At 41.8% G+C, this 11179-nt stretch overlaps 1 protein-coding gene across 1 annotated transcript in view; it reads left to right on the forward strand.

Moving 5' to 3' along the window:
- LOC145437845 (adhesion G-protein coupled receptor G7-like) overlaps window positions 1-11179 on the forward strand; it is a 449423-nt gene that overhangs the window by 405040 nt on the left and 33204 nt on the right. The window contains exon 16 of the mRNA XM_080315185.1: window positions 847-950. Within this exon, the coding sequence (XP_080171311.1) occupies window positions 847-950 (104 nt within the window). The remainder of the gene's footprint in view (window positions 1-846; window positions 951-11179) is intronic.

An 11179-nucleotide genomic window follows, 5' to 3' on the forward strand; every position in this document is an offset into this window, starting at 1 on the left:
GTCGCTAGATATCTGGGGGATCTTGTGAGCCTGCGACAGTTAAATATGTGATTCTCACACCTAGACTTGGAAATGACTGTAGCCAAGTCGACTTATATATCATTAAGCTTATATAGCTTAGTATAGGTCAAGGGTTCTTGATGGGGGTTCACTGAGCAAGGCGTGGACACATCGGAATCACTAGTTTGCGGCAGATATAAATTATATACTTTTGAATTTGTTTGAAAATCATGCTTTATTAGTTTAGTTTTAACACTGTTGTTGATGCAGATGATGCACACATGTTGATGTTCAACTTGGACACTAGTATTCTATACTAATACATTAGATGCGTAAAATGGTGGACGTTTTGTGACGGAATGACCTAGGACGGCCTTGGTAGTTTATTTTTGCTGTCGATGTTTTTGCGGCATATACACCGACGCATGATACACCATGGTCTGTGCATATGCATACTATGAGTACATGATGTGCGTATGCCGCTGGACAATAAAGGTGCAGATATAGCATTTTATGGCTTTCTAAGTCTTGTACCACCCTCCATGCTATTCCAGTAATGCATGAGCGCCAAGCAGGGAAGTCTTGAATCACAATGTTACTAATCAGGTCTTTAGTCTGACCGAGCCGGGAATCGAACCCACAACCTACCGATGACGATGCCGTACTCTTCGCAATTACGCTATATTGTGGGCGAAAATAATAGGTTTGCTGCACGCATGCAGAGTGGCATAAGAGCTCCTAGATGATTAAGTTAAAGAACATCTGTCGTTCTCAAACTAGCAGGAATAATAATAGTTTATGACTGTTTGTAGCCTAGGACTGTGACATATCGTGTAATCTATTCAGGGGGATTTTTCGGGATCGACAAGTCTTCGTGTCATAACAATCGTAGGATGCTCGATATCAGCACTTGCCCTACTGATTCTGGTGCTGTTATTCTTTTGCATTCCGTGAGTATCGTGTTATTTCGAATCGTTTATTCAATCAGATTTTCTCAAGGAAATGCGACATATCCGCAATATAATCACGACACTGCTAAATGCGTAATGTCACGATATAAAATATTTACTTAGTAGCAGGGCTTTGAAACAGTCGCTAATTATTAACTGCTCCAGCTCCTGAGCTCATTGATATTAGTGCTTGGGCCTCAGTTCAGTCTCCGAAAACGACCGAGCAGTTCGGGCAGCAGTCAGTAACAACGATTCTAGCTGGTTGTGTGGTTACCCGAAGTCCGGTGACATTATCATCAGCCAATGACGTCTGTTGATGAAGTCATAGTCGCACGAGAACGCACTTTAATCCATGCCACTGACAATCTGGCAAAGTGTGCTGCTAGTTCACCCGACGGCGCGGTCATCTCTATTCCTATGTCGCTGAAGGAAGCCAAAGTTCGGGTCTCAAAACGCTGTCGGGAAAAATGGATTGGCAAGCTCAGTGAGCATACAGAAGATTCGTTATTCGGCTTATATTCTCGCAGCACAACGGAATACCTGTCTTTTCACCATCGCCACAAATACAATCGTCAATCCTTGTGCGTCTACAGACCAGTGTTGGGATCGTGTCACTACTTTCGAGTCATAAGTAATCTCGAGTCATTGCACATTTTGAGTCTGATCAATTCAAGTCAATCTATTTTCGAAGGTGACTCCAGTCAACTCAAATCCCTCGATTCTTTGCAGGTGACTAATGTCGAGTCGAGTCGAGTCAAGTCAAGTCAAGTCACGAGCAGGGCTGTGAAGTCTTAATTGGTGGAGTCGGACTCGTGGTGGAAATATTGACTGGAGTTGGAGTAGGAGTTTTTGAAAATGACCCTGACTCCGACTCCAGTTCTTTACTAGGAAAACAATTGCTTTTAATTGTATATTTAAATTACCAATAATACCAAAAACAGAATTTTTATGTACCACTAATCCCCGTAATTAGTACAGATACAGACTATGAGCGGCCCACCAGTGGCTCGCGAGGTAGTTTTCGAAATTAGGTATAACATCAGGTAAAATTACAAGACCAACAAAAATTTGTAAATTTGAAATTTTTCTTAGCACTTTGCATGCTTAATTTTTACTTGATTTCTTGCATTTGCTATTGACGCCGCCTCCGGAAAATTTTGAATAAGAATAATGTACAGAATCGAGTCTAAAGATATTCTCAATTGGGAGATAACGTGTCGTCCAATTTTTTGTGACTCGACTTGACTCGAGTCATTTTCTTGAAAAGGGAAAATGACTCGACTCGACTCGAGTCAATATTTGGATCGACTCGACTTGTACTCGAGTAACTACGCATGACTCGATCCAAGTCATTGGCTCGGCTTATTTTATATGACTTGAAGATGAAGAAATTTGCGAATCGTAATGGCTAGATCAACGCAGCTGACGAATTCTGGCGACATCGCTATTTGTCACCACTGCTTGCGCCGCCGTAAAAACAACAGAAAATGGTACATAGTAGCAATGCATTGTACAAAATCATCCAGTGATGAAGAGGTAATATATCCTCCGCAATCAGATACTTTTCAATTATACAAGCAAACAATCGAAGCAAAGTTCAATTGGAGCCAATGAAATGACTCAGATGGCAAAGAGACTGATAAGCTCATGTGTAGATTTGAAGGCGATGATTCTTTGCATTTTTTGGCGACTAGAAAAAATGAGTGTTCAATGCTCTTCAGTGTGGTTCGAAAATGCTTGTCAACTCCTGCATCTACTACCCTAGTGGAACGTGTATTCAGTAGATGTGGATTTATTCTAAGGCAATGCCGCTTTATCATATCTGAGGATCTCCTTTTCCCATTAGTATTTTTGAAGTGTAACTCATTGATTTGATCTGCTGTCTGTGAAAACACACAATACCCACCGTCCATTTGACGTTTTGTTAGGTATGTGCATTGTGCACGGGAGTAAAAATGAATGGCTAGTATTGTGTGATGTTTGTACAATATGGCTGTTCTAAAATAACTTATTTTTTATTTTAGTGGGTGGCTACTTGGTGAAATTGTTATGTTGCATAAAAAGAAAACTGAATCTGGGTTAATTTGAAAAAGTAGAATCAATGATGTGAGAGGAGAATATTTTAGATTTGAAAATAAATGGAGTAATTTTAGTGAGAAACTCTTTCGTAATATTATAATTACGTACTAGTAGTAAGCCTACTATTTTTTTCATATCCAAAATATTCCACTCTAATAACTTTGCTTCTTCTAGTTGGAATTGAGCCTAATTTGCTATGAATCATATTTTTACACAATCTAACAATATCATGAGGTAGCCGGTAAAATTCGAAAATCTTTATTTGTAATTAATCCAAAATTGTCTCTCATAGCATTGTCGTCAACTGGTTGGAATTGAGCCAAATTTGAGTTCTTTTAGGCAATTCAACAATTTTAAGAAGTAGCTTAATTTTTAAGGTTTTGTCCTCTTTTATGAGAATTTTTGTTAAATGTAGGACAAATTCGACGAAGATACAGTAAATCAGCACTGAAGTAACGCTCCTGCGGCTATTTCGGGAGCTGAGCAGGAAAGTTGACCTTTTTTTAGTCAACCACCTGATAACGTGAAAGAAAAACTGTACCCCCACATAAACATGCATTCGTTGATTCTCTATCAGCTGGTATCTAGATGTGAATTCGTTGGTCATCTATCAGATAGTATATGTAATTATGTATACGTGAATTCGTTGGTTCTCTATCAGATAGTAAATGTATACGTGAATTCGTTGGTTCTCTATAAGCTATTTGTGAGCAGTCGTCGATGTCCTCGCAATAATAACTTAATGCTTGTATTTGTGATGTATCAGACCGAGAAGAAAGATATTTGATGTAAAGCTCTAAGATTGGTAAAGTTATCATATTGGCGGCCTGTCTCGTCTATCTGTGACATCGGTAAATAGGGTCAGGAACTGTCCGTTATCAGCCTACATAAACATGTGCCAAGACTCTGATAGGGACAAATAAGCATGTTTGGCAAGCAAGGAATTCGATATCACCCAAGCCGGGTTGAAAACATAAGTTGAAGATGACTTCAATACTGTGACTTGAACTCGGGTCATCGGACTTGGCCCTTTAAACGGTGACTTGGACTCGGACTCGACTCGGTGATGAATTGAAAATGACTCGACTTGACTCGAGTCAAAACCACAAAAGTAAGATTGACTCGTGACTAGGAACCATGTGACTTGGTTACAACCCTGGCCCAAAGTGATAAAGCAAGCTCACCGAAACCTTCGATAGTGCTCTGTCTAAACCAGTGATTCCCAAGTGCGGCCCCGAGGACCACATGCGGCCCCAGATAGCCTTCTTGCGGCCCCCACAATATATTAAGAAATCGAATTATGACAAAAAATAAAATTTATATTTATAAAATACTCTATTTCAACTTGGCCTCTGTAGTTTTTGATTACAGAATTGCAGGAAAGTTGTGAGTATAGACCAGGGGTTCTTAACCTTGCCCCCAGCCCCCCCCCCCCCCCGGGGGGCGCTGGCGATTTTGAAGATGGCGGAAACGCTCAGGGGGCGATATGGGGGGCGCTGGGCTCAGGGGGGAGGTATGGGGGGCGCTGGAGAAAAATGGCTTCGCAGTAGATGATGTGGTGATAGGACATATCCTTAATGAGTATTCAGAGCAAATTAACACCGAAAACCTCGTTACATATAGCCTGCAAAATACATATAGGTTTAATTGTCCATGAGCGCCTTTGACACCGAATGTTCCTGTCTTGGCAATATGAACCCCAGAAGACGAATTCCATCTGGCAGGGAAAAATTATATGTCAGTGAAGAAATACCAATCTGAAATCGTGTGCGTCTTTTAGTTTAGTACGATTGGGCGACAGGGATATTCCTGTTGGGCGATATCCCCGTTAAGCGATTCTATATTTTTTGATATTGCAGACAGGGGGTCACGAAATAACATCATGCAACGAAGTCGTACCAACGGGTTCGCCCGCCCGAATATGTTTAATTATTAGTAACGGGCCCTACAGTTTCCAAGAAACCTCACAATGCTCGCTTTAAGATTTGATGAGTCTGCGGCCTGCGCACACTCAACAACTCACTGCGCTGACCCTTGGACAACAGTGCGTAACGACTAAAAAAATGTCATAACTTCGGATTTGTTGTGCGCAACGTAGATTTTCTGTGCGCAGAGACCGTGTCAGCACTGCGCACGTGCGCAGCTTAGAGGTAACATTGCACCTCACTCAGCTCTACCGGTAAATGTGTTTAGGTGAGCAGAGAGAGGATAAAAATTTATCTCAATTTACATGCAATTCCCGATGATATTGACCAATTCAATCATTAATCAGTGAAATTTTATGCGCTTCGCGCGACTAGGCGAGAATAGCTGCCTCAGTAAATGGACACCCAATGTAGATACCGAATAGGCTATCAGCAAATAGCGGACAGCCTAATGGGGGTCTGAGAGGGAAGTCACCCGGAAGTTTGGTTTATCACCCGATGGGGTCCCAGGACCAATGTTTTTTATTTTTGGGGAAGGGGGCTGACGAAGTGCTGTTACGGCCCTGATAACGAATAATAGTACCTGCGGGCACGCCCGAATATGTTTAAATATTTATTACGTGCCCTTTATTTTCCTATACAACAGCTCACTCAGTGCTACTGGTAAATCGGATTACGTGGGCTGAGAGGATAAAAAGTTTATAGCGACTTATATATGTAATTATATTCATGCATGCATTATAGAAAATTTTGGTACCTAGGGCGACCAGGCCACACAAACTTTGCTGACCATCGAAATCACGATATGGGGTTCGTGGGGGCGAAGCCCGCAGAAGTTCGGTTTATCACGCTATGGGTGCGCAAGGCAATCGTTTTTAGGGGGGTTGACGAAGTGCTGTTACGGCCCTCCCTCTTACTCATTGTCTTTATTACATTCCTTACAATATGAAGTTGGGGGGGGGGCGCTGGAGCACGATAATTTTTGAAAGGGGGCGCTGGAGGAAAAAAGGTTAAGAACCGCTGGTATAGACTGCTAACGTTACGTCACTGCTGTTTCGATGCGATGTACCCTAACTTTCCAGTTGAACGAGCACTAGCTATAGTTATAAATAGGAATTGATAACTTTCAAAATCGGAGGAAAATCCTTAAAAAATAGTAAATTTTTCCCGCTTGACTAAAAGAGAAAAAGAGGCTCAACTCCTGGAAAATCCAGTTTTTCTTTCACACTAACAGGTGGTTGACTGAAAAAAGCGTCAACTTTCCGGCCCAGCTCCCGAAATAGCCACCATTGCTTTCCTACATTGCTGACTTAATGTATATCAGTCGAATTGGGCCCTATATGTGACGAAAATCCTCAAAAAAGAAGACATTTGGGCGTCCTCCGAGGACACATTTAAAAAAATCAAAAAAAAGAGGACAAATCATCTTAAAAGAGGACGTATGGTAACCCTATGATGACTAGATGTGCAACACGTGACTCACGGATGAAAACGCCGAGATGCATACTGCTTAGCCGGCTGAAAGCAGCATAATTGGTAGTGTTGGGATCAAGTCACTACCTTCGAGTCACGAGTCATTTCGAGTCATTGCACATTTTGACTCGAGTCAAGTCAAGTCAATCGGTTTTCGAAGGTGACTCGAGTCAAGTCAAGTCACTCGATTTTTGGAGATGACTCGAGTCAAGTCGAGTCAAGTCAAGTCATGTCAAGTCACGAGTCAAGTCAAAATTCAAGTCAAGTTGCCTTTTCGTGGTAAGAGACATGATTACGTCATTACATTTTGCTAGCTGTCTGAAATACAGATTGAGTGGTCATTGATTTTGAACCGATGAGCGAATATAGAGTTGAATATACACCCAAGAAGGCGCTGTATCACTCACATATAATTAGCCTCAGTTTATAGTTACCAACTGAAATAGAAAATAGAGAAACAAATTTATAAGATGTAATACATTACCCGTTAACCATTTACATATTGATATGATACAATTCGAGCCTGCGCCTATGGCTGAGGAGTAGGCTATATAAACTATATTCGAATTCAAAATCAATAAAACAAAAGGATTGGTTAATGTAGATAATTTTCTATTATATTACTTTACTACTAGTTTACGGCAACGTAAGCTGTAAGCTTCGATCACTTAGTTTGTGGTCAATTTATTTGTGAGAGAACAATGGAGGCTCAGTAAAACGCACGATCATTGAATGATTGGTCGGTCTCACGGGTTACACCAGCGTTCGCGAACAATCCGAACGTATGCAAGATACAGTGACTTTGATCGACACCGATTAATTGATGACTTGAAATTGACTCGTGAATTTTGCTCCGAGTCACGAGTCAATCCACATTTCTGATACGCCGAGTCAAGTCAAGTCAAGTCATTTTAGCAAAGTGACTCGAGTCAAGTCAAGTCATGCGAAAAAGGTGACTCGAGTCTGACTCGAGTCAAGTCATGACTCGAGTCATCCCAACACTGCTATATAGTCAGGGCCGTAACTGCCGCACCCCAAACCCCCAATTGAGGGGGCCGAGCTCGGAAAGGGCCCAAAATTATTTCGTGAATTAGCATAAATTATAGAGTATTTTTGGAAAATTTATGCAATATTCTGAAACATTTTTCGCGCTATGCGCGATTTCAATTCGCCACATATCTTGATTATTGGGTACTCTTCCCCAAGAAAAAATACGCAAGATATATAGAAATGGGCATATCAGTGTTGGCCATGACCGCACCACAACGCACCAAGACATATAAAGTTTCAGGCCATATAACATGTGACTCCAAGAAGTGTGTCAGAACAATCGGCAGCGAGAAAGCCTTGGCCGTAAAGGACTGCTTTTATGCTGACCAAAAACTTCGTTATAATATACAAAATACTAACGGGTTAATTGTCCATATACGCGCCTAAATGACTGGCGCCGAATGATCTTGTCTTGGCAATCTGAACCTAGCAAGACATATACTATCCCGCACGAAAGAAAATTATATGCCAGTGAAGAATTACCAATCTGAAATCGTGTGATCTTTCAGTTTAATAGGTTTGGGCAATTCTACATTTTTAGATATAGCAGACAGGAGGATGTCACGAAATAACATCATGTAAAGGAGTCATACCTAGGGATCCGCCCGCTCGAAGATGTTTAATTTAACGGGGTCTGCAGTTTCAAAGACACCTCTCACTCAGTTCCACCGGTAAATCTGATTACGTGGGCAGAGAGAACATCTATGCAATTCCCGATCTTAGTCACCAATGTTATCATGAATTATCGAAATATTCGCACGTCGCGCGCTGTCTCGCTAAGCAGTACAACTTCAATTTCGTGGCAAAAGCGAACAACGTGATGGGGGTCAGTTTATCACCCTATGGGAGCCCTGGGTCCTGAAGAAGTGCTGTAACGTTCCTGCCAACGGGTACACCCCCGGATATGTTTAATTACTATTGAGGGGGACTATACCTTTTCAAACACACCTCACTCAGTTCTACCGGTAAATCAGATTACGTGAACAGAGACGGGATGAAAATTGATAGCAATACATGCAATTCCCGATCATATTGAGCGATTCAGTCATGAAACTAAAGAAATTGCTCGCGTTTCGCGCGTTTAGACGCAAAAAGCTGATTCACTCAACGGACATCCAATGCAGCAGATAAGTATAGCCGTAAACAGTGTACAGTTTTGAAATCTCGCCAGGGCAATAAAACTACTCCGAAATAGCCATGATGACTGTTTGGATCCGTTTCATAGCCGTAGTATTCGCGCGGCCCCGACCGTACTCTGAAATTCTAAATTTGGCCCTCACACCGAAAAAGTTTGGGAACCACTGGTCTAAACGCATAATGATCCTGTCCTTGCCAAATGAGCCCAGTATAGTAAATAGGGGCGACCCTCAATATGCTAATATCATATCTATTGATCGAATACATTCACACGTAAAATTTCTTGGTTCGCGCGACCAGAACATGAATGCACGCTGAGTTTTCATTAAATAATTGTGTCAATTGTAAACCATTTAAGTCTTGTTTTCAAATGTTACCTAATTCGGTTCGCTCCTATCCGACGAATAACAAAAAGGTCGTCATCGATTGGTTGATAATCCGAGGATTATCAACGAAAAACTCCAATAACTCCGCTTCTAATAGTTGGCATTGAGTCAAATTTGTTTTGAATCGTCTATGAAGACAGCCCAACAATTTCATTTATTTTTTATTTTCCTGTTTAAATTAAAAATTTTATTTGGATCTGCGGCGCCCTATACTTGTTAGAATTGAACCAAATTTGGTGTGCAGCGTTTTTTAGGATAACCTGACAATTTAATGACTGAATGGCTGGAATCCAGAAAAAAGGGTATTTTTGAACAGCCCTAATGTGCATTCATTGCCGACAAGGTAGCGTAATGGTGAAGCGTCCCCCTTCTTGATCGGCAGGTCGTGGGTTCGATCCCCGGCCGGGTCAGACCAAAGACCTGATCAGTAACACTGGTATCCATGACTTCCCTGCTTGGCGCTCATGCATTACTGGGATAGCATGGAGGGTTGGTGCATGACTTAGAAAGACGTAAAGGCTAAGTCTGCACTTCCTTGTCCAGCGGCATATGCAGAGATCGTGTGTCTGTGTATCATGAGTCGGTGTACATGCCGCAAAAAACATCGAGGACAAAAATAAACTATACGTCCTTTCCTTTTCCTTTCCTCCCTTTTTTTCAAACTTGCGGGACTGTGGTTTTTGCCGTGCCGTGTCGTGACATAGGACGTGGAAGGAGATTGCGAATCTTCTCATGCAACGTTGGCAAATCCCGCATTGTTTCGCCCATAATCCGTCCTATTTTTTCGACCCATGTCATACAAATTTTGAGGCCATCAATTTGTGTTGTTCTAATCCAGTGGTTCCGAACCTATTTCGACCCATCGCCCCCTTTTCAAGGTCGACACCGATCATCGCCCCCCAAATTTTGCGTGCCGAAAATTGGGCATACAAACTGTAATCACCGGCGGGTTGATGAAAAAAAAGGTCAAATTTTCAGCTCGATGTCTAATTCGATACACTTTTGTACCTAACTAAATTTCCGTGGGTTGACTAAAAAAATAATGGTCAGCCGTTTTAGCGCGTCATCTCCCCCTATAGCCCAGTTCGCTATTTTCACCCCGCGTCGCCCCCTTTGTCCATTTTCGCCCCCTTAGACCGCCACATCGCCCACGTTGGGAACCACTGTTCTAATCGAAGGATACGCGAGAGTCCGTGTACAACTTCAAGAACTTTCCTTCGCCAAGAGCGAGGGACTTCTGGTAGGCTTACCATATTTTGGAAATCTAAAAAAAGGACACTTTTTCAGAAATTTCAGCCATGCAAAACCGGTAAATTTTTCCCACTTCGTGATCGATTGACTAAAAATGATAATAAAAAAATAGGTCATCTTCAGAGCTCAAAATACCGTTTTTCTCTCCACATTGCCAGGTGAATGACTAAAAAAAATGCCAGGTGAATGACTAAAAAAAAAGGTCATCTTTTCGCTCAGAGCCAAAATCACCGTTTTTCACTCCGAAATACCCGCCGGAGCTTCACTCCTGTGCTAATTTGCGGCATATCACTCGCAATTTGCTCTAAATCTGACCTAAATTTTCAAAAAAGAGGACAAAATCTCAAAGAATAGGACAAAAGGGCGTCCTCCGAGGACACTTTCCAAAAAGTCAAAAATGAGGACGAATCCTCTTAAAAGAGGACGTATGGTAAGCCTAAATTCTAGACGTGGCGTACCTCCAGAAGCGTCGCAGAGTAAGGTAAGGCCAGCCGTTCCAAGCGGAACGTTTTCGATGGGTAGATTTGATATTGCCGTGCAGTATGCTTGCGCCTCCGGGTCAAGCTGGGCTTTCGCCATTGCCTAATAATCTAAGTCGAGTAATGGGTTAATGGGTTCTGTATATTAGAAATTGCAATTTGCGAAAGAGCGCCAGCTACACGATTGTTTTTCCCATAAATGTATTGAATATCTGTGGTATACTAAGAGATTGCCGATAGGCAGGCCGTGTTATTCTTGGCATATGCCAAAACTGCCAAAAAAAACTTATTTTTGGCATTTTTCGATTTTTATTTTTGGCAGTTTTGGCATCGTCCTCTAAATAGATAGTTTCAGCCTCGAATTAGTCACAAAAACGCTTTATTTGGGCTAGTTTGTCAAAAGACACCACAAAATCTGCAGCATCCACGTATAATCAGTGCCAACAAAC

Source organism: Botryllus schlosseri, chromosome 4, assembly GCF_051294905.1.
Source record: "Botryllus schlosseri isolate E-star chromosome 4, Bs_hap1, whole genome shotgun sequence".
NCBI classification, from domain to species: domain Eukaryota; kingdom Metazoa; phylum Chordata; class Ascidiacea; order Stolidobranchia; family Styelidae; genus Botryllus; species Botryllus schlosseri.